The sequence below is a fragment of the Callithrix jacchus genome, chromosome 12 (genome assembly GCF_049354715.1).
Source record: "Callithrix jacchus isolate 240 chromosome 12, calJac240_pri, whole genome shotgun sequence".
Classification (NCBI taxonomy): domain Eukaryota; kingdom Metazoa; phylum Chordata; class Mammalia; order Primates; family Cebidae; genus Callithrix; species Callithrix jacchus.
The window spans coordinates 60,263,408-60,287,401 of record NC_133513.1 but is presented as its reverse complement, the minus strand read 5'-3'; the positions used below and the strand labels follow the sequence as shown (position 1 = coordinate 60,287,401).

At 52.7% G+C, this 23,994-nt stretch overlaps 1 protein-coding gene across 1 annotated transcript; it reads left to right on the top strand.

Annotated features, from left to right (window-relative positions):
* Positions 1-1,873: 1,873 nt before the first annotated feature.
* Positions 1,874-22,410, top strand: LOC128929174 (collagen alpha-1(XIII) chain-like). The gene is made up of 2 exons (XM_054242228.2): positions 1,874-2,686; positions 22,213-22,410. The coding sequence occupies exons 1-2, from the start codon at positions 2,393-2,395 to the stop codon at positions 22,390-22,392; spliced, it is 474 nt and encodes a 157-aa protein (XP_054098203.2). The 5' UTR covers positions 1,874-2,392; the 3' UTR covers positions 22,393-22,410.
* Positions 22,411-23,994: the final 1,584 nt, after the last annotated feature.

The window sequence follows — 23,994 nt, the reverse complement described above, 5'->3', positions numbered from 1 at the left end:
AACTCTCCAGCGCCCCCTGGTGTTCTTCAATACCATCGCGTTCTCTCAAGGATTACTCTGTAGAGTGGACTGGGACATCCCATTACAGGGATGGAGAAAACAGAATGCCTTGCCCACTGAAGCCATCAGGGAAATCCTAGAGCTAGAACTGGAACCCAGAGCTCCTGGCCACCAGCCCTTTCTGTAGCATCGCCTTCTATTCCTGTTGTCCTCCATGGTGGCTTGGCAGTCAACGTTACCTTTATTATGCATGATCTAAGTACTTACTATGTTACAAGTCCAATACACACTATTAAATGTGTCATATTCAGCTGGGCGCAGTGGTTCATACCTGTAATCTCAGCACTTTGGGAGGCTGAGGCAGGTGGATCACGAGGTCAGGAGTTCCAAGACCAGCCTGACCAACATGGTGAAACCCTGTCTCTACTAAAAAAAATTCAAAAATTAGTTGGGCATGGTGGCAGGCACCTGTAATCCCAGCTACTTGGGAGACTGAGGCAGGAGAATCACTGGAACCCTGGAGGTGGAGGGTGTAGTGAACCAAGATCACACTACTGCACTCCAGCCTGGGCGACACAGCGAGACTCTGTCTCAAAAAAAAAAAAAAAAAAAAAAGTGCCACACTCTATTAGAAGCACACTGATACCGTATTACATATCAAGTTCCATCAGGTCAATGTAGAAAATGGGGAGTTTGTACTGGCATGCCTTGTTATTTTGAAATGGAATCCCAACACCACTGCTGCCCCACCTCCACTACATATTTGAAAGGCCAGTCTTCTCCCCTCTGCCCGCTGTTCCAGGAAGGCAGGCTTTCTCCAAAAACTCAGTCCCACCACCCCTTTCACAGGAATGTCAACAGGCGCAAGGAGATAAAGTCTCTTGGGATACAAATGCTACTTAATGTGGGGGTTGAGGAAGGTGACAAGAGAAGAGAGGAAACTACCAAATGTCCTTCAGGCCACCAGTGTTTCTCTAGTGGAGAATAGGAAATGACAGCAGGAGAGAGCCTGGTTAGCGCTAAGCCTCACGCAGGAATGGAGCCTGAGTTTGTGTAAGAATTGCTTACCTTTGATGACCGGGATGATCGAGGCAGGCTGGTCTCACCACAAAGGGATGGATGGCATGAGTCTCAGATCAACGACAGACAAGAAGGGGAGATGTCAGGACTGGCAGGCAGCCCCACTGAGCCACCTCTCAGATACCTGGAATAAGCTCTTCTGCTCAATTTTCAGTCTCTCATATTACATTAGGTCTTGATCCTGAAAGAGAAAAAGGGGTGACAGTTCTGCTCCCCGCTGGAGGGCTGACTTTTCACCCCAGAGTAGAGATGTGGTTGGCTGCCTGTACTGGAGGGCTGCAGACCTCGAGAGGCACAGAGCTCCCAATGAGTCGGTTGTGGGGGTGAAGGAAAGGGTAAGAGGTTGGGGATTGGGGAAGGGATCAGGTAGTCCTGATCGGGACCTGGAGATCCACCCACAAGCCTTGACAATAACTCAGTCAGGTTCCTGAGGAGTCTCAAGGGCTGGGAAAGGTGGAGTGGTGCCTGCCCCACCGTCTCTGTGGAAGCAAACGAGCCTTCGGTGTGAATCCGAAAAAAGAGAGAGAAGTGCAGCCCCAGCTCCACTCTACACCCCCTTCCTGCCTATAAATAACCCCAAGTGTCACTTCAAAGAGGACGGAGAGCGCGGGAGAGGGGCTCCCGGCGGGCGGGCTGGGGACGCTGGACCTGCTTACCACGCCCCCCACCCCGGGCCAGTTTGCATAAATAAACAAATCCCAGCCGTCCGCCCCGCAAGAGTTGGAGGAGGAGTGGGGAGGAGGAGGAGGGAGGGGGCGGGAGAGATTAGTTTGGGAAGTAGCACGGATTGCTCATCCGATCCGTGCAGCCGCAGCGAGTGTGTCAAGTTACAGAGGCGCCGGAATCGGCCCCGGCGCTCCTCGCCAGCAGCCACGACCCACCTCTGCCCATGGGGCCCTCCATGTGCGCCCCTTCGCCCGGGGACTGAAACCGGCTGGCCCGGGGGACACGAGGCGCCCAGAAGGACTGACAGCGCGGCACCAACTGCTCTGCAGACACTGGAAGGGAAAGACCGGGCGGAGAGGAGAGCCGGTCAGATTCCCCTAACTTTCCTGGACTTGGAACGTTCTTTGAAATAACTTTTTTTTCCTCACCTAGGTGTGCCCCCAATTACCGTTGGTTGTGCTTTTTCGGCACTTCCCCTCTTACTGCTAATTTTTCCGTCCTTTTTGCCGGGAGCAACGGAAAGGGACGTTTTCCAGCGATACAAGCCCTTTCCTCCTGCCCCGCAGTTTGGATCAAGCCTTTTGGCAGCGGCTCTCGCCTTTATTTATTCTATTTATTTATTTATTGGTTCTCAAGACGTGAGAGGATGGTAGCGGAGCACACCCTTAAAGCGGCAGCCGCCGGTGCCCGCGGCCCTGGGGAGCTGGGCGCGCCCGGGACGGTGGCTCTGGCGATGGCGCGGGCGGAGCGCGGAGCGCGACTGCCGAGCCCGGGGTCCTGCGGGCTGCTGGCGCTGGCCCTCTGCTCGCTGGCGCTCAGCCTGCTCGCCCACTTTCGGACGGCGGAGCTGCAGGCCCGGGTGCTGCGCCTGGAAGCGGAGCGCGGGGAGCAGCAAATGGAGACGGCTATTTTGGGACGAGTCAACCAACTGCTGGACGAGGTCTGTGCTCTTTGTTGCTGGCTTTTATCCCTCCCCGCGGCGCCCTCTCGCGCAGCCTCCAGACTCCTCAGCCGGTGTCCGCGGGCGCTCGCTCCTGCGAGCCCCGGGTTCGCGGGGGACAAGGACAGACGCCGCCCTGCCACGGATCCGGAGGACCTGGTGGGCAAGAGCATGACCCCGCGACTCCTGCCCCCGGCAGGCGCCCCCGGCGTTCAGCTCTGGAAGCGCCCTGGGCCAGCGCAGGTGGAGGAAGGCTGGGCGCGCGAAGGCGCGAGGCGGGCAAGCTCCGCTACTCCCTTTCGGGACCTGGCCCGGGTGGTGTGACAGCGGCCCCGCGCCCACGCAGCGGGAAGCGCGCCCGGCGGCCGGGCCCAGGCTTACTGGGCCCCCGTGGCCCTCCCCTTCCACCTCTCAAGGGCCTGAGGTGGGCGGGGAGAGGCGACAGTTCTTGCAGGGGGTGGTGCCCTGGTCCCTGCTCACTGGCCCAGACCGCCAGGGTCCAAGTGTGGGTTGCCTGTCTCTGCTCTTCTTGGCGACAAATTAGTTCACACCTTCTTCTTGTTCCTAAACCAGGTTTCTTATTTTCCTGGAGAAAGGATGCTTTCTCCCATTCCCCAAATTTTGTTGATCCAAGTAGATTAAACTCTAGGTAGCCATGGCAATCTTGGGAACACAGGAAAAGGCTGTCCCCTCCCCAGGAAGGAGGGACATGCAGCCTCTTTGTGCCACCAGAGGAAAGGCTGGGCCTTGACAGGGTGAGGGCTGTTGACCTGTGGGAATCCGGGCAGCACAGGAGACCCAGGGCCTAGATGGAAAGGAGGACAGGCAGGTGGGGGCCGCAGCAGTCTGGGAAGAGGTCCTGGAGCACGTCCCGGCCATGGAAGGTTTCCATGGGGAAGAGATGGGAGAGGATCTCTTACTTAGCTGGAGGCAGTGTGCAGCAGTAAAGATCATGGTGGCAGAGCCCAGCAGCCCTGGGTTTTTGTCTCCACTCTGCTACTTGGAAGCTGTTCCATCTGGGACAAACTCTCCAACCCCTCTGAACATGTGAAACAGTGCTGGTGTAGGAAACACTGAAGCACAGCCCTAACTGTGGCGGGTGGGGTGCTGTGAGCATTTTGGCAAGATGCATCTATTCCCTACAGCCAGGCTCCTCTCAGCTGCCTCTGCCAGGCTGGCACCTGCCGGAGTGGTTCTCCAGGGTGTCCAAGGAGAGGGAGATTGCAGGGCCAGAGCAGAGAGGGCGGTCACAGGGCAAGCTTACTGGTGCTAGTGGTGCACATATGACTGCTGCTGTCAGCTCATCCCCACGCCCTGCCAGGCTCCAGGGAATACGGAGGGCTCAATCAGGCTCAGGCAGTGTGAGCCGGGACTGGCTGGGTGGTAAAGAGAGTGTCAGGGCAGTTAGAGCTCCTCCAGGTATCTTGGGGTTCCTGGCTGCTGAGGAATAAGTATCTGATTCTCATGGTTTAGCTCAGCCCCTCTCTTCATGCTCTCCCCTTCCCAGACCTTCCTGCTGGCCTGGCCATGCCCCGGCCTTTCCCAGCTTCTTGCTTCCGCTGCTTCAGACTTAAGTTGCATACTATCGGGGCCTTGGGACTAACTATTGTATCAAACATGCACACGCCTTCTCTCCAAGCTGCAGCTCCACATTTACCCTACTGACTGTGATCTTTTCAACTGCTAGAGATGAAAATTATCCCAGAGATCTTCTGAACTGAACCCCATTTTTCAGATGGGGAAATTGAGGCCCAGAGTCACATGGTGAGGTCCAGGACTAGAACCTTAGCTTCTTGGTCCCTGTATACAATGTTCTTTGCGTTGTATTCTGCCACCTTTTTGGGGGGGTCTATTCTCATTCATTCATTCAGAAAATGTTTACTGAGAGCCTGCTGTGGGTCAAGTATTGTGGGAGACACTTTTGCCCTTCTAAACTTACAGGGAAGTAGTGAATGAAGTAGGAAGTGGGCAGTGACCGTGTCATGTGCCAAAAAATAAAATAAGTGCTGCAATAGTGAAAGATGAGAGGGGCCTGGGGACTGGATTACATGCAACATTGTCTGATGGTGGTGGCAGTCAGGGCAGGCTTCCTTAGGGAAGTGATTTTCAAATGAAGAGCTGAAAGATGAATAGGAGTTTGTCAGAAAAAAGTGGGTGAGTGTGAAGCCTTGTTCTAAGGGGGAAAGGGAACAGCTTTTGAGGCTGGAGGTCAGAGGGAATTGGAAGAACTTCAGGAAGTCCAGAACCCTGGAGGACTGGGAGGGTAAGGAAATAGGAGATGTGGTTAGAGAGAGATGGGCAGCCCAGGTCAAGAGGGGCCTTAGAGAAAGTTAAATGTAAATAAGAGTAATGGGGAGCCATTGAAGGGTTTTGAAGTAGGCAGCTATGCCCCTTGAGTGCTTATGGCTGGCAAAGCAGGATGCTGCTTCGGGCCAGAGGGGACAATGAATGGGGGCAAAAGTAGGTCAGAGAGGGGTGACTGGAAGTGGTGGCTGAGGTCAATAGGGGAGGGTGCTGGAGCCAGAGGAAGGGAGCTGTCCCACTGGTGGATGGGGTGAGTGGCCTTATCTGTGGGGCCTTGTCTGTGCTTCTGGCGGGACACCCGAGGGTCCAATACAGTAACTGCTAGTCATATGCAACTCATTATATTTAAACTAACTAAAATTAAATACAATTTAAATTTTAGCTTGTCTATTGCACCAGCCTGGTTTCAAGTGCAGTGGACATTGCTGCTAGGGACTATGGAGCTAGACGGTAGAGGCAGAGAACACACACATCCTCACAGAAAGTTCTATTGGTCGGCGCTTGAGCAACTTGAGGGGACCATTCTGGGTCCCCTGTCTAGGTGTGTTCTCCCAGGTCTGAGCAAAGGGCAGAGGAGAGGAATGGGTAAGGCAGAGAATTGGGACAGGCAGAAACCTGCCATGGGAGAGGAAAATTCAGAGACGAGAAAGGGGAAATGGTTTTGTTACAAAACGAATCTCCAGAATGGGGGTGCAGAAGGTCCCTGTCATCACGGGGCACACAGGCATCTGGTGAGTTTGGGGGCCCAAGACCAGGATTCTAACCGGGCTTTGCCAGTCGTGTGGTAAGGCATGCTGCACCCCTGCGCTTCAGGTTCATCCTCCAAAACGTCTAGGCCCTGCCTTCCTGCTGGGATTGGGGGCAGATCAGAGACTTCACCAAAATGCGCCATCACCAAAGGCAATGCACAAGGCCAGATGAGTGCTCAGGGAGGGCTCTCAGGGACCTGGGGCAGGAAATCCTTGGAGCGGGCAGGACTGGGCCACTTCCTGGAGAATGGGAGAAAGGCACTGGGGAGGGCAAGGCTGGCGAGGCACACAGCCTGTGCAATGGCCTGGGAGCGTGACTCCTGGGCACGTGCACCTCACCCATGCCAATAAGGAAAACAGGTACAGGGCGGAGACTGTGTCTATGAGGCAGAAGGAAGAGGGAGCTTCAGGGAGGGCCGGCCAAGGGGACCCAGAAGGAGAGGAGGCCTGAGAGGAGAGCCAGAGGCAGATCCGAGGGGACCAGTCCCTGGCGGGGTGGGTGGGGAGCAGTGCAGAGCCAGGATTGGAGGATGGCGGGAGCCAGCTCTGTGGGGAACCAGGAGTGTGCTTTCCAGACCTCAGGCCCCAACTCGTCCCCCATCAGTGCCTCTCTCCTGGTCTGGAACTCTTAACGAGCACTCCAGCTTCCTGTTATTTGATTTGCTTGCTGTGAAGAAAGAAGCTGGAACGTCCCAAATGGAGAAAATCAGATGACACCTAGGACTGGGCAGCAGTGTGCAGTGAATGAGAAGGGAGTGGAATTTAAAAGAGCCAAATCCTGGGCCGGGCACAGTGGCTCATGCCTGTAATCCCAGCACTTTGGGAGGCCAAGGTGGGTGGATCACCTGAAGTCAGGAGTTCAAAATCAGCTTGGCCAACATGGTGAAACCCCATCTCTACCAAAAAATACAAAAATTAGCTGGCCGTGGTGGTGCGCGCCTGTGATCCCCGCTACTTGAGAGGCTGAGGCTGGAAAATCCCTTGAACACAGGAGGCGGGGGTTGCAGTGAGCTGAGATCATGCCATTGCACTCCAGCCTGGGCAAAAGAACAAGACTTCATCTCAAAAAAAAAAAAAAAAAGCCAAATACGTTTTCTAGGCCAAAGCAGGAGCAGAGGAGGGTCTCAGCACCTTTAAGGTGAGTTTTGAGAGATGCCAGGTAGATCCCTCACCCCCAATAATAACAGCAGAAAGTGGAATGGAAATGTCTTGTATTTATAGAGTACATACAGGAGCCAATGCTATGCCTATCCACTATATCTCTTTCAATCCTCACGACTTCCCCAAGGGACTGACACTCACCTCACCCCCTTTTACAGATGAGACACTGATGTCACTATACCTCCCTCCCACTATCTGTGATCCATGTTTTGGAGTGTTAAGAAATCTTCTGGGAGAGGAAGTAGTTGAAACTTCCAGGCTAAAGTGTTGGAGAACCCCAGGCAGACTCCTTCATCCCTAAAAATAACAATTATAATAGGCGCGTCTCATGTTTACAGGGTGTGTGATTTTGGTGCAAAAGTAACTGCAGTTTTTGCCATTGAAAGTAATGGCAAAGAGATATAGGGGATAGATCAAAGCAGCAGCTGAAAGACTGGGGCTGTGGATGGGGTCCTTTAGGACTGAAATGCTGGGATGAGGATGGGAAGAGGCCCCTAAAGGGAAGAATGGGAGAAGGACACTGGGGAGGGCAAGCCTGGTGCTGGAGTGGGTAACCTGTGTGCAGTGTCTTGTGCTGACCACAGCTGCCTGGATCAGTATATGGACAGATCCAGGTTTCCTCAAATGCAGCCAGCACAAGGTGGTACCAGAGGAGCCAGGGGTGGAATCCAGCCCCCAGCAGGCATCTCTCCTCCACCATGCCTTCCCCTTTCCAGACAATTAACTAGGTCAGCAGTGGCCTATACCTGGCTTGGGTGTGCACTACTCCCCATTCCAGGGCCCTTAGCAGACATTATTAATCAATTGCTGCACACTTTCCCATGGAGCCTCAGAATCCTTTTCAACGGTGTTCCAGGAAGCTGCTACTGACTAGTGAGGTTTGGCGTTCAAGATGAAGAGCTATTTCATAACTCTAGTATTTTGGTTTTTTAATAACAGGTACTTACTATAAAGGCAGGGAGAGTTGTCAGAGCTCTGTGGCTTCTCCAAAGGCCTTAGAACTAGCAGGTAGCTCTGAACCAGACTGAGGAGCTCAGGAGGCAGCCAACCCTCATAGGAAGGTGGTGGGGAAAACCAAACGCATCTCAAACACTATTCCATCTGCCCTAAGCATAGCTTCACAGTTTGGTGACTCCCAGAAAGATGCCTTTTTCCCTTCGCCTTAATCATTCTACACTTGCCCCACTGCCCTCTGGAGCGCCTCCTCGAACCACTCCACCCCAGGGACTCTCCCTGCTCCAACTTCCTGTTGCTCTTGGTTGTGCCAGGCATTGAGCTCAGAGAAGGAAAATAGACACAGCACGTGTTGTTGGCTTTCCTTATCCCAAACCATAGCAGACGCTACTAATCACTCAACGCATTCTTTCCCATGCCGCCTAGGTAGGCCTCAGAATCCTTCTCAGCACAGTCCTCCAGTGGCATGGGGAACAGCAACCCAGGCTGCCGCCCCTGTCCATTGGAGTCAGTGCACAAGAGGAAATCCATTTGCCATTCATGGCTCAACCCAACCACATTGTACAATGGTCTGTCCATGTGATCACATATGACCTGATGATAGCGATAGAGGCACGCAGTCTTGGGTCCCTTATTAGGTCTAGCCCAGGACTTTGTACATAGTAGGCAGCTCTCTCATTTAGTAGTTGACATAAGGCCCCCTGCTAGAGGCTGGGAAAGGTGTCTTAGTCCGCTCTCCCCGCAACGTCCCTGGCCCTGGCGCCAGGTGTAGGCTCAGCATTTGCTCAGGGCGTGTTTCCCAGCAACCAGCGGAGGATGAGACGATTGTCTTCCACGTGTGCAGGCTGCATGCCTGGTCCCGGCTGGGCGAGCAGGGAAGGCTCAGTGATGTGTTCCCCCCTGGGCAGAGAAGCTGGGGACACCCACCCCCTCCCATCTTCTACTCCCAAGGTCAGGAACTTCATTTTTACCTGTCCCAGCTGCCTGCAAAGGTTTTTCTTTATAGAGTCGGGGGGTGGCAAAATGATGAAGGAGGCAACCCCATGGCATTTGAACCCCTGCCACTAACTGTGACCTGAGCCTCAGTACCCTGACCTGAAATGGAGATGATGACATCCTCCTCACAGAGTTGTTGTAGGATTAAATGAAATCATTCAGCTAATGGCAACTGTAACCATTGCCACCCCTCTCATCACTGGAGGAGATAATATGGGGCTGCTTGCGCCTTGTCCACAACTTTTATGAGTAGCTGATATTTTTTGAGTTCGCACTGTGTATTGAGCTTACACTTACACTGGGTACCGGGGACTATTCTAAGACCTTCACATCTATTGATTCACTAAATCCTCACAATAATCCTACGAAGTGGTTACTATTGTTACTATTTGCTTCTCACAGAAGAGAGGATGGAGGCCCAGAGAAGTTAAGCAACTTTCCCAAGGTCACACAGTAAATGAGTAGCAGAGCTAGGCCTCAAAACCCGGCAGTGTGGCCCAGAGCCTGCATTCTCAGCCACTAGGATATACCTGTCTGTAGGAAGTACCATACCCCTCTAACTCTGCTGAGGCCGATCAAACCAGCCAGGGGCTGGGGATCTGCTGAATTTGGTTAGACTCTCAGAGGCAGCGTTTGCCGAACTGCCCGGCATCAGGGCTGCACCACCATCTTTGTTGTGAGAAAGATGTTGTGAGTATTGCTAGCTGCATCAGGCCTCGGCGCTGAGTACCCTGAGGGAAGCCCTCGTGCAATGAGGGCCTCGCTGAGGGCACAGAGCAGCCTTGGCCTCTGGAATGCTTGGGCTTCCCAGGATGGATGGGTTTGTTCTTGTCTCTTGGACTCTGAACTGGCCATTAGGAAGCTTGGCAGCAAATCTAGGGTTCAGCCAGTGGCAAAGGCTTTTGTATGAGCCTCCATCCCAGATCCTATTTGATCACTCTGTCTTTGCTGTTCTTCTACCTTACTGTATAGTGTCTGTCTGTCTGTCTGTCTGTATCAGCTGCCCGAATGCTCCCTTTTGGATCCAGAAAGGAGTAAAAGTTCTGAAGTAACTGAACATTTTAAAGTTACTCTGCTCTCCTCATCTGATCCAGATGTCCTCAAAGGCTTGCACTTGTACAGGTGATGCTGGTTGCATTAGAATCACCTGGGGAGCTTTCACAGCACACCAGGCCAATTGTTTCCAATGCCTGCTGCAGCTGTCTGTGGGTAAGGCCGGGCCGTGGGTGTCTAACGAGCTCCACGGGTGATTGTGTTCTGCAGCTGGGCCTGGTAGGCCCTGATAATGAGAGAGAGAGAGGGAGAGAGAGAAAGAGAGTGTGTGTGTTTGTGCGGCCCAGTGCCCAGAGCTCTTTGTGCAGTGAAACCCAGACCCCCTTACCTGGGTCCCAAGCAGTGCTCAAGGGGCTGAGGGGCAGTGATGAGGCTCACGGTGAGATGTCTGCAAAAGTTTCCCTGGGCACAGAGCAGCCTGACAGGCTGGGAGGTTTAAAGAAGGGTAAGCAGCTGGCTTTTCACTGTTGTTTTCCAAAAACAAAATCAACTGAGATTTGCCCTCCAGAAGAGAGGTTTCAGGGGAAGCCTCAGAAATCCTTCTCCCACTTCTTTGGGTTGGCTTCTGCCCCTTCCTGAAACAGCCTATTGAGCCCTCACTTGGAGGGAAGTCAACAGGCTTCTCCAAGGGAAACTGAGGCCTGGGTCTGGGAGGCTAGGGTGGACAGGGTCCCAGCTATTGCTGGGTGTGGTCTGGGCTGCTGGCAGGCCCCAGCAGCAGTTCCTGCTGACATTCCCGCTCTCCCATCCACAGCCCTGGGTGTGGGGTCTCCCTGCAGAGACGCTGTCTGTGGCCAAAGGGGTGGGACTGCTGGCAGTGGGTACTCCCTTGGTCCTCCAAAGAGGAAGGGCCAGCCGGGCACAAAGGGGCGGAACTGCCTGCCGGAGAGGCTGGGCACGGCCTTTGAGGGGACACTGGGCCCCTGTCTCCCTGCCTGGTGGCTATTGTGGATTTTCCTGAAACCCCACATGGCTGGGGTCCACGTGGGCTGGGCCTCTTTGGCCCTTTCCCGTCCTCACTCCCACCCCAGCCTTGCCGGCCTCCTCAAGTCTTGGTCGTTCTCCTTTGAGCATTTGCCCAGGCCTTTCCCGCTGCCCACACGCTCCTTCCTCCTGCCCTCCCCACCCTCCCTGCAGGCTTCAGTTTTTTATCTGTTCTTCAGCTTGCTGCCCCTCGAGGCTGTGGTAGGGCCTGAACCTCTGCCATGGAGGGACTTTGCACCGGCTGCCCTCTGTCCCGCCGCAGATGCTCTGTCAAGGCACCTCTTTTGCACCGGGTCATGCTCTGATAAGGTGGCTTGTAGGGCAGACCAGAAAGGGTGACCTCCTGGGACAGGGATGCAGAAAGGGGGGTGGATTAAAGGGGCATTTGCCAGGGCTGTTCCAGGGAGAGCTTCAGCCACCTCCAGCCTCACCCCACTGCATAGAATCAGGAAGGGCCTTCATAAGTCATGTGCTGCTCTAGGAATTTCCTACAGCAAGCTTGCACACCTCAGTGACGGGGAGCTCACTACCTTATGTGGCTGACTGTTCCATGATAGGACATGTCTGGCTCTTAATGTCATTAGAGCCCCAGCCCATCTCTACACCCACCAACCCACAACTCCAGCATGTCTTGAAAGCACCTCAAACTCTACGTGTCTAAACTGAGCAGGAAATCCACCCCTCACCAGCGTCCCTTCCTGTGTGAGCATACTGCCTCCAGTCACACCCACCCCGGCCTTCTCGGCCTCTGCAGACCCATCTTCTCCTCTCCATCCCTGCCTGTCCTCCCCAGGCCGAGCTGCCCGCCCCCCACCCCCACCCCCACCCATCTGCTCTCACCCATGCTATTCTGACTCTCATAGCCACACAGCAGCCAGTGGGGACCTTTTAAAAAACTAAATGCAGGCCGGGCACTTTGGGAGGCCGAGGTGGGTGGATCACGAGGTCAAGAGATCGAGACCATCCTGGTCAACATGGTGAAACCCCGTCTCTACTAAAAATACAAAAATTAGCTGGGCATGGTGGCGCGTGCCTGTAATCCCAGCTACTCAGGAGGCTGAGGCAGGAGAATTGCCTGAACCCAGGAGGCAGAGGTTGCAGTGAGCCGAGATCGCACCATTGCACTCCAGCCTGGGTAACAAGAGCAAAACTCTGTCTCAAAAAAAAAAAAAAAAACTAAATGCAATCACCCCATCTCCCTGATTAAACTCTACAGTAACTGCCTATTGTGCTCAGGCTAGAGACTGTGTTGCTAAATATGACGCATGTGGTCTTCAGGTGCAGCCCTTGCTACCTTCTCCAGCCTCATGGCTCACCTGTCCTTGCTTCTGGAGTCCAGCTACATGGTGGCACGCTGTCGTGGCTGGGAGCACAGACTCTGGAACCAGATTGCTGGGTTCAAGACCAGCTCTGTTAATGACTGGCTGTGTGACCCTTGGCAAGGTATTCAAGCTCTCTAAGCCTTGGGTTGTACCTCTGTAAAATAAGAGCAAGTATAATAAGAGTACCCTTATGAGGGTTGTTTTAGGATTTAAAAAAAGTTAAGACAGAAAGTGCTTTGTGTAGTGACTGGTACTCCAGTAATAGATCATCCGATCTTCTTGAAAGACCCAAGCTTCACCTCTCACAGGCATAGAGTCAAGATGCGGGCTCTGAGCCAGGCTTCCTGGGTTCAAACTCTGCCTCTGTCCTTCCAGGCTGCGTGCTGTCTTGCAGGTTACTTGGCCTCTCTCTGTCTTAGTTTCCTCACTCATGAAATGGATTGTAGTGAGTGCTGGATGAATTAACGTTAAGCAGGTGCAAAAGTAATTGCCATTACTTTTAATGGCAAAAACTGCAATTATTTTTGCAGCAACCTAATACATGCAAGATGCTTGCCTATTGGCTTAGCTTTCAGCCACTCCCCTGTGCCTGGGCCCCTCACCTGGCTTGAGATCTTGGTTCATGTCTCACTTTTCTGCCGTGAACCAGACTAGCCAATGCCCCAGCTGGCTCTCAGCTCCTTGCCCCTTTTGGCCATAGCTCTGATAACAGTGGCTACTCCACATTGATGTGTGTGGTTTACAGACTCTTCTGTTCCCCTCCCTAGAGTATAAACTTCATGGGAGCAGCTCCGTGTCTGCTTTGCATAGCAAGGCTCCCAACGTTCACCCCTGGCACATTGTAGATAGCCAATACCCATTTGTGAAAGGCATGAAAGGAGGAAAGAGGTCCCCAACATTCACCCCAGGACTCTTACTCTCTGCTCTTTCCTTCTTTATAGTGGGGGGCCCCTGCCTCATCCTGTGCTGGGCCCAGAGATGACCCCTGAACCCCTGACACCCTTGAGGTCCTGGGCCCCTTGCCAATCTGCCTCCTACCCACGCTGTCATTTCTCAGTTTGGAGGCCCAGCTCCTTGATTCCCTGTGGCAGCGGCAGGGTCTTGGGTTAGCTAGAAGGAAGGACTTCCTCATATGAAGGCAGCAAAGCTCACAGAGGGGTATGTGCCTCCTGTTCCTGACATTTTTCCTGAGCCATGGAGCCTGGGGCCACATCTGTCTGTGGTTCTGGTGAGCCAGGGAGGCAGAGGGAGACAGAGGCAGTGTGTGGTATCCGGAGGACACTCAGGCCCCTGTTTCATGGCCCTGGGAGTCTGTGATCAGATGCCAACTCCACTGCACGAAGAGAGCTGTGGAGGGAGGGAGAAGACAGCTCCTAAGGCACCCCCATGGCACCCCTCCCAGTCCCCAGTGCACAGGCCCCTGGAGCAGCTCGGGTAAGTCCAGTTTTGGTGGGTGTGGGTTGGATGTCTTGATTTCCTCCACTTTGATTTCACCCTGCCAAGCTGCCTGTGCCCTGGGGCATGTGGCTACATGTGGGCCTGTCCCTTGAACAAACCCTTCTGTGGAGCCAGCCCTCTCCTGCAGTCCCTGAGCTGTAGCCTGTGGAGTCAGCACTGAGCAGCCAGGTCCTGCCTCTGTGCCTCCTCACGGGAATGTCCTCTGTCCCTCATGTCCATTTATCCCGATTCTTTCAAAGCCCACCTCCTCCTGGGACCACAAGGATGAGTCCTATAGGGCAGATCTAAAAGTAAGCAATTCGGTTCGAGTGTGGATTAAGACATCTGACCTGGGTCCCTGACATCCGAGGGCCAGCTTAGTCTGTAACGTGGCAGCCAGCCCAGCAGCAGTTATGCTGCAGGATGATCAAAAGGGCTCTAGCAGACGGGATCAAGCCCCCGCCCTGTGCCAGGCATTGGGATCCAGAGTGCTGGCACCGGTGTGGAGTTCTGCCTGCTGTGGTCATTTCAGCGGGCACCTCCTTTTCCTTCAACTCCTAGTTCTCAGGGTCAAAAGGAAGTTCCCCCCTCACTCTTCCATCCCTTTTTCTGGAAGAAGGGCTCTGAGTTTCCCAAGAGGAGGAAGGACATGGCAAGTGCAGGAAACTTGACCACTTGTCACAGCGGTGCATGCCACGGGGCCAGACCAGCCTCATTACAGCAGGTGGGAGGAGGCAGGCCTGGCACCAGCTCAAGAGAGAAATGGCCTTCACCTGGCCACCAAGCAGAACAAGCTGGCAAAACAGGTGCTCACCCTCCTCACATCTCTATTTGTTTTCTGGCCTCATTTTATCCTACGAGCTGTCTTGTGTAGTCTAGCAGAAACTTAGATTATCCCCATTTTATGGATGAGAAAATCAAGGTCCAGAAGGATTATAGAGCTTGCTTAATACACAGTGTGAAAGTTGGGACTAGACCCCAAGGCCCTGGCACTCCCAAGTGTAGTCAAGCTGATATGATACAGTTTTAACACTGCCAAGCTCTGCCTACAATGGATGCTTCACTGGAGTTTGGGGGCCATCTGTGCCAACCCAAAAGAGGGTCCCACTCCAGCCTCCAAGGGCAGATGGATTCTAACGGAAGGCATGCACTAATAATATCAAAATCCATTATTAAATGCTATTTGCCACCTAAAGTGCTTAGCACTGTGGCTGGTATATGATGTCCAATGTGCATAGCTGTTACAATTATTAACTGTTGTTTAATCATTCAACCCAAAATGGATAAATGCTCCATGATTTCCCAGGCACTTTCCTCTGCATTATCTCATTCAGTCTCCACGCTGGCACTCAGGGGGCTGGCAGCAGGTAGTGGGTCATATCCCTATTTTGTAGATTCCCCCTGAAGGGAGGTGCCAGACTTGCAATCACAGCTGCAGAACTCACCTGGCCTCTCCCTCTGGGCTGCGTCTGTGCCACAGCTTAGAGCCACCCCATGTATCACAGAGGTCCAGGTTGAGCTGGGGCCTTTTCAGAGCCCTGAGTCTGAGACATAGGGAGGGAGTGGCCCCTAAACCCAAGGCCAGGCTGGAGCCACATTCTCTGGGGGGAGTGAGTAGCTGCCTGGCATTTTCCCTTTGATACTGATACGGGCATTTTAATAGCTGCAACTGATCAGGCGGGTGATGTTTCAGCTCTGGCCACATAGGGCATTCCAGGAGGCCCTGGCTGCCAGCAGGGGCAAAGCAGGAAGTCTTCTCTGCCCAACGTAGCTGAGGGTCCACCCTAGGGCCTCATCATGGGGACTTCTCACCATGGGTCTCAAAGTCAGATGTCAAAGGAGACAGGCTGGTGGCCTAAGCAGGTGAAGCTGGCTTTGGAGAGAGAGTGCCTTGGTGGCATAGATGGCATATACCCACCTGAAAGGGGCAACCACCACGCAGCACCACCTGACTGCACATGCCCAGTGTTGCCAGGTCTTCCATCATGCAAGACAGAGCAGAGATCAGAACTGGATGTGAAATCTCCTGATATGTGAACAACCAATATTTACTGAGCACCTACTAGGTGTCAGGCCCTGTTTTAGGCACAGTGAATAAAACAGAACAGAACAAAGTATCCAGATCCTTGTTAAACTTACATTCTAGTGGTACAAAGAGATAATACGTAAGATAAATAAAGGAAAGAAAACTATCCTAAGGAGGAAATAAAATAAGGGTGTGGTGAGGGAGGAGGTATATTTGGGGGAGGGAGTGCAGGAGACGAGGATGGCCTAGGAGCATGCAAGGTAAGTAGCTGGAAAGAGAACACCTAGGCAGGGAGCCCAGTAAGTGTGAAGGCCCTGGGGTGGAAGAAAGCCCAGTGTGTGAGAGCTTCAGAGGCCTGTGTGATCACTCCGGCTGCTGTGTGGAGAATGGTCTGCAGGGGCAAGGGCAGAAATCAGGCATTCATTAGAAGGTTATCACAGCAATGAAGCAAGAGATGATGAGGTTTGGACCAGCAGGTAGTGGTGGAGGTGGTGAGAAGGGGTCCGATCTTGGATGTGTCCGGCAGGTAAAGAACAGGATTTGCTGGTGGAATGGGTATAGGGTGAGAGAAACAGACATCAGTGATAATGGTGAGGTTTTGAGCAATTGGCGGGATGGGGAAGTTGATGGTAGGGGCAGGTCCAGGGAGGAGGTGGGAGAGTCTGTCAGAAGCTCAGTTTTGCCTAATTCTGAGATGCCTATGAATGGCCATGTCAAGCCAGCTGCCAGATAGATGCATCTGGAGTTTTCGAGGAAGGTCTAGGTTGGAGGGCATTATCTGCACAGATGGCTTGAAAGCCATCAGACAGGATGAGGTACCCTAGGGAGCCAGTGTTTACAGAAGGAGAGACCCCGGATGTGGACCCTGTGACCTCCAACATTTAGACATCAAATAGATAAGAAGGAATCAGCACGAGACTGAGAGGGCACAGCCAGGGTGACACAAGGGAAATGGGGAGAGTGCGGGAAGCGCTACAAGGAGGAGTGAGTAAGGCTGCAGCCCTGCTGAGAGGAGGCATGAGGCCTGTCCACCAGGTGCGGCAACCTGGAGGTCATAGACAACCTGCAGGAGAGCCCTTGGGGGACGGTAAGGACAAGAGCCAGGTAGGAGTGGTCCAGAGAGACATGGGAGGCAGCAAAGGTTGTTATCCAGGAGTTTTCCAATGGAAAGAGCTAACCAGAGTCAAAAGAGGATTATTTATTTCTTTTCCTTTTTTATGCTGGGAAGAACAACTGCATATTTGCAAAATGATTCGTGAGGGTAGGCTAACTACAGCTAAATCCAGCTTGCAGCCTGTTTTTGAAAATATATTTTTTTATGGGAGCACAGCCATGCTGATTTGTTTCCAAACTGGCTGCTTTTGCCTACGATGGAAGAGTTGAGTAGGTGTGGCAGAGATCATGTGGCTCATACAGCCTCAGATATTTACGTTTGCCGGCCCCTGATGTAAATAATCCAATCTAGAGGAGGGGATTGATGAGGCAGGAAGGTGGGGGACTTGCTGGTGATAGGAGGGGTTGATCCTAGTGGGAGCACAGATGGGGAGCTCAGGAGGAGAGACGGGTGCTGGCAGGCGCAGATGAAGATCGAGGACACATGGGAGTGCCTCTGGAAGTCCTCTTCTGCCTGCTTTTCTTCTCAAGGTCGTTAGTTGACAATGAAGTTGTAGGAGGGGGCGTTGGTGGTTTGGGGAGAGGAAGTGTGAAAACTCTCAGGACAGTGCAATGGTGAAGGGTCGAGGGAACCGCAGAATGATTGCTGGGTTTCCATGAAACATCAGGATCATGCATTTAAAGTAAAGATCAGTCAGCAAGGTTATGTGCTCCTCCCGCTTTACCCCACTGCCCGCATGCAGGGGTGGGGTAGGAGGAGACGCTGGATCTAGCCAGGCTCGTGGCTTAGTGAAGGGGGAGGGTGTCAAGGCAGTGAAGGGTGCAGACAGGGGGTGGTGATAACCACAGCCGGGCACGGAGGGAAGTGACACATGGCGGTGACGGATGGTAAAAAGCTGGTAGGACCTGCAGGTTGAAGGTCCTCTGGGCTTCGAGAGTCCCTGGGCCTGTGGTGTCAGGTCCTTGGGAAATAGAGGTCTGTGGGCAAAGTGTTGAAGCCTCGACTGTGGACGGGTTGTCGTGATGTTGAGATTTAATACTCTTTAAAAATAAACTCTGGGCAGGCCAAGAAAACATACCTACATCTTGAACTTAGCTTGTTTTCTAGCTGTGTCTGTGGTGGCTTTGCCTGTTCCGATGTCTCCATTTCCTCCAATCAAGTCTCCTGACTTCTGGGTCCACCTTTCGCACCTGCCTTCTCTCCCAGTCTCCAGAGCTGCCTGTGCCCGCCCTGCAGGGCTCTGCAAACTTGTCACCTTCCCACAACCTGCTCTTGCCACTGTTAAGTCCCAGGGGTGGCATCTTGGCTGCCCAAGGCAGACCCTGGCTCCCACCACCACCCAAAGTCCATCCTGTGCCCAGTTCCTTCTTCCTCCCACATCTCTTCATTCGGTGATGACCGCGACATCCTCTGGCCCAGAGGTCTCACTGGTCTATCCTTAACTGGCTACTGGAGTGACCTTTATACCACCCAAATTTGACCACATGACCTCCTTGCTTAAAACCTTTGAATGGCTCCTCCATGCCAGACTCCTTACCTGGGCACACAAGGCCTGGTTATTAGGCAGGGTTCTCCAGAGAAACAGAAGGAATAGGCTGTATATAGATGCAGAGAAAGTGAGTAATCAGGAGAGATTGGCTCGTGTGATTATGGAGACAGAGAAGTCCCACAATCTGCAAGGAAGAGGCCCAGGAAAGCCAGTGGTGTAGTTTCACCTAAACCTGAAGGCCTGAGAGCCAGGAGAGCCAATGGCGTAAATTCCAGTCGAAGCCTGAGGGGCCAAGAACCAGCTGTGGTGCAGGGAGAGTCGATGTTCAAGGGCAGGAGAAGATAAACGGTCCAGCTCCCGCAGAGAGAGCAGTGTCCCCCTTCCTCTACCTTGTTCTGCTCAGGCCTTCAACAGATCAGATAATGCCCACCCATATTGGTGAGGATGATCTTCTTTCTTGAGTCTGCCGATTCCAGTGCTAATCCACATACCTAAAAAGAATGTTTTCTCAGCTATCTGGGCATCCTTAGCCCAGGCAGGTTAACAGATTAGAATTAACCCTCACAGCCCCCACTTCCTACCTAACACCCAGGCCCTGCAAAGTCTACAGTCAACTGGATACCTCTGAACATGCTTCTCCCATGCTAGGCTTGGCTGTTTGCTGATGGGCTGTGTCTCATCCTCTATTTTGCACAGTCTCACAATTAGTAGAAACTCAATAAATACAGGATTGATTGAAGAAAAGCATTGAACTTGAGGTTGGAGGACATGGAATTTAAGCCCTCTGTGGCTTACTCAAGGCAATTCCCTTTCCCTTTCTGGGTCTCAGTTTTCTGGATTGTACAATGGGGCTGACTTCTGGCCTGCCTGTTGCACAGGGCAGTGATGAGGGTCAGGTGGAGGCTCAGGAAATGTGAAAGTCATGTCCAGGTCTGTCTTAGGTTGGCCCAAGGGAACAGTCTCCAAGGTGGAGAACTATGAGTAGATGGCTTATTGGAGTCAACATAGGAGGGGGAGTGAGGGAAGAAGGGTTGGGCAGAGAAGGGGCTGAGCTGTGATGCAGTCATGACAGAGGCCCCAGATGGTCCCATAGGAGCTTCATAGCTGGGTTGGCCCTAGAGTCAGTCCAGGCTGAGGCAGAGGGGCAAGGTCTGTGTTCCTCCCCTCCATCAGTAATTGAATGTGGGTTGCCTTTGGGGGAGGGTGTGACCCTGATCAAGGCAGTATCCTTAAGCTGAGAGCAGCTCCCAGAAAGAGTTTCAGCCATCAGCAGCCAACACTCCCATCAGCTAAACCACTGGTCTGATCCTGGGAGCCTGGGTAGCCCATCACAGCACCCATGAGCTGTGGAGCTGTATGGCTGTCAGCAAGCCCTGGAACCAGTAGCAGGGATCTGTGTTACACATTCAAAGTCTCTGCTCCTGCTTTAATGACCTGCCTTCCTGCCCCTCACATTCCTACCCCCTGTCCTCACTCACATCACTCCAGCCACATTCCGCCCCTTCCTGTTCCTCAGATGCTCCATGCACAACCTGTCTCTGGCCTTAGCCTCTGCTGTTCCCTCTGCCTGCAACGCACTTCCTCTAGATACCACATGACTCATTTTCTTACCTTCTTCTGAGCCTCTGCTCAAATATTCCCTCAAAGAGAGACTTTCTGTGACCCCCAGTTAAAAAGCCACCTTCCATCACTCTCTGTCCCCTTGCCCTGTTTTATTTTTCTCCCAGTATGTATTGCCGCCTGTTATATATTTTTTGTTTTTCTGTTGATTTTCTCTTCCACAAGAAGTTATGCCCCTCTGGGGGTGCATCCCATGGGGATGGATCGGGGGCCCCACCCACTCACACCACAAGCTCTGTCTCCAGCCCAACCCTGTGATGGCAACTTGCTCCATGCTGCTGCTGCTGAGTGGTTACAACCTTTAGCCAAAATGGTGCCGACTCCAGGTCTTGGCTTGTCAGTCATTGACTGGCTTTGTCCTTCAGCAGACCTGTGTCATGCGCCTTCTGGGTGCCAGGCCCCCAGGTGATTGGTGGGGAGGGAGGTGGAGTCGTGCAGTCCCTTACAGGAAAGCAGCATTCGTGAGCCAGGCTTAGAGCTGGGCACCAGAGGGGCTATCACCAGACTTTGTCCTGGGGTCTCATTTGTTTGCCCAGCAGACACTCTGTGCCTGCTTGTAACTGGGCCTCAGCACCCATCCACCTAATGGTTACTCAGCCTCCCCTTTCTAAGTGAGGGTCTCTGCTTTGGGGTGTTTCCCCTTTTCTGATCTGCCTTGACCTTGGCCCCCTTCTGCTCTCAGAGCCTCCGCCCCATCTGTCATTGTGTTCCCTCCCAGGCATTTGCACTCGCCTTTCTCCAGCAGGTGGAGCGGGCATTGTGCCAGGAGGCCTGAGTTCACACCTCAGTTCCACCACATCCCAGCTGTGTGACCCTCAGCAAATCACTCTACTTGCTCTGAATCCTTGGGAAGCTTCCTGACTTTCCCTCCCCTCCCCCAAACCGGAGGTGATAGCACCCTTACGACACCTCCCACATTATTTCCTTCACCTCTCTTGTGGCCCACCCCAAGTGGCAAAATTGCACAGTAGTGAGGAAGAAGATAGCGCTGGCTGTCATCCTAATTGGTCAGCCGTGTCAGGGTGGGGACTACAGTACATCAGGTGCAGTCAGTCCTGGCCAGCCAGACCACAGGCTTCATATGGCCAAATCATTCCGTTAGTTTTTCAAGAGAAATTACAAATGCAGATTTGCACATGAAACCATCCACTTCAAAATATTAGCAACAAATTCAGTAATAATAATAATTTAAAGATCACTGTGGGAACCAAATAAAATACACTGAAAGGCCTATTTGGCCATGGGGCTCCCAGCTTCTAATGGCTGCATGAGCATCACAGAGTGTGGGCTTGAGTCCCAGCTCTGTTCCTTACTTCAGACTTGACCTTGGCCAGGTGCAGTCTCCTCTCTGTACTTTAAGTCCCTCGCCTGTGAAATGAATATGGTAATAGCTAACACTTATTGAGAACTTCCTGGGTATCAGGTGTCATTCTTTCTATGCATTAATCTTTCCAATCTCACAGTAATCCAATGGAGTGAGGACTGTTATTAGCCCAGGATGTGGGAACTGTGTGTTAGCCCAGGCAGTCTGGCTCTAGAGGCATTTCTGTTAACGGCTAGTCTGGCCAACTTTGTTGCAAGGATCAAGTAAGAGTCCTTACATAAGACCCTTGTCACATTGCCCTGTGCAGCATAAGCCTGCAGAGTTGACACACAGGGGCATCCTGCATGCATGGGCCTTGTGCATGCTCTTCTCCACTTACCACCATGAACATGATAACTCCTTGAGGGTCGGGGTGTTCTACCTCTCTCATGCTCCCACCTCCCTGGCACCTTCCAGATTGGCTCAGTGATTTGAAGAGAAATGAGGAAGAGAATTGGTGGAGAAGTGCAGAGAGCCTTGCCAGCCCCCTACTCCTGCACCCCTGCCCCACCTACAAATACTGGCTTTTTAAGGGATACCAAACAGAAGCCACTGTCCCTGCCTAGGGGTCCATCAGGAGCCCAGTCCAAGGCAGGAAACAGTTAGCAGAGAGCTGAGAAAAGCATGTCATTGTGCGCAGGAGTGTGAGGGGCAGGAAGGTGCAACTGGTTTATGGGGTTCTGTGGTTGGCGTTAATTTCTTTAAGAGTGCTCCAAAGACATCAGACGCTGTGATTACCAGGATGGGCCTTCTTCTCTGCTTCTTATTACCCAGATGCCCGGTGGCCAGTGGAAGGCCATTAAATGCCTGTCTTTGATCCAGGATGAGTTCTGCCATCACCCCCTATGTGGCCCCTTCCCCCTCTTCCTGCCCTCCTCATCAACCTGCAGCCACTCTCCAGGGCTTGGTGTCTACAAGCTCCTGGTGACTCCTCTTGTCTGTCTCCTTGTACAGAAATGGAAGCTCCACTCAAGGAGGCGCCGGGAGGCCCCAAAGACATCTCCAGGATGTAACTGCCCACCAGGTAAGGAGCTGCAAACTTTGTTGCAAGGATCAAGTAAGAGTCCTTACATGAGACCCTTGTCACATTGCCCTGTGCAGTATAAGCCTGCAGAGTTGACTAGGGTCAACTAGGCTCTTACTAGGGGCTTGGTGAGAGTGTGGGTGTTCCTAGAACTGAGACTAGAGGCTCTTCCTGGTGTCCACGCTCTAGCCACATCTCACTCAAGCCATCACTTTTCATTTGAAAGATGCAAATGACAGTATCTGTGGTTGCTTTCCATCTACTCACTGATTGACCTGCCTGCCCTGCATCCATCAGTCCATCCACCAATCATAGAGTCTTTTATGGGCCTGATACTCTTTGAACCAGGTTGTGGTGAAGTCAGATAAGATGATGGTCATGGCTGTTTTGAAAGTTATCAAGTGCTATGCAGCGTCAAAGGAACCATCGCCCACCCCCGCAAAAGGGGAGGTACCTTGCTGGCTGTGTTCATCATTGCGTCCCCAGCTTCCCAGGTATACAAAAATGTTGGTTACCCAAATGATTGACCCCATAATTGTAAGACCTTCTTTTCTTTTTCTTTCTTTCTTTTTTTTTTTTTTTTTTTTTTTTGAGACAGAGTTTCACTCTTGTTGCCCAGGCTGGAGTGCAATGGGGTGATGTCAGCTCACCGCAACCTTTGCCTCCCGGGTTCAAGTGATTCTCCTGCCTCAGCCCCCTGAGTAGCTGGAATCACAGGTGTGTGCCACCACACCTGGCTAATTTTGTATTTTTAGTAGAGACAGAGTTTCTCCATGTTGGTCAGGCTGGTCTTGAACTCCTGACCTCAGGCGATCTGCCTACCTCAGTCTCCCAAAGTGCTGAGATTACAGGCATGAGCCACTGTGCCTGCCCAAGACATTTTCTAGAGCTAGCTGGATTTGGGTGATGCGTGTTCACTGTATGGCCTCTAGGCTACATGCGCACATACACACACTCACATGCAAGGAATGAAGACAAAAGCCAAAGGTTTCAAGGTGATGCTGTGTAATACAGTGAACTGGTCTAATTTCGAACAGAAATCTGCTTTGCCACTTACTAGCTGTGTATGGGTGGACCCCTGACCTGCCTATTCTAGCACCTTCCTGTGTATCCTAGGGCCTGCTCCTCAACTGTGTCTATTCATCTGTGTAACAGCTGCATACTGAGGACCTGCTGGGCACCATGCAGTGTGTTCGGTTCAAGTGCATTGTCCGCTGTGAATGCAAATGATAAGTTACAGCTTATGAGACCTTTTCTAGGTGCCCGTTATTGTTCAGCCATGAGAACGACAGATGAGAAAGTTTCAGTGTTTTCCTGAGGAACTAGAATGGGCTGTACCTCTTTAGGGGTGGGGAAGGAAGGTCTAAAAAAAGGGTTGGGGGAGACAGGGTAGCACATTTAAGTAATGGCAGCTCAGCATGTGGCCTCCTCGATACCCACAGTGGCAGGTGGCACTGGCAGGGTGCTCACTGGGCTCTCTGGCAGGCCCTCCTCTGGCCCCAGAAGCTGAGGGGCCCAAGTAACCCTCACACAGGTCCCCAAGCCAGGAAAGAGAGGCCGACAGATGTTAAGCATATGGGAAACGAGGGACGGCATTTGCGGGAGAGTGAATGGGCTGGGGTGGGAGTCTCGGTTCTGGGATGCTGCCCAGGGAGACAATGAGACCGTGAAAAGATTCAGCTGGACCTGGTGAGAAAAGGATCATCCGGGTT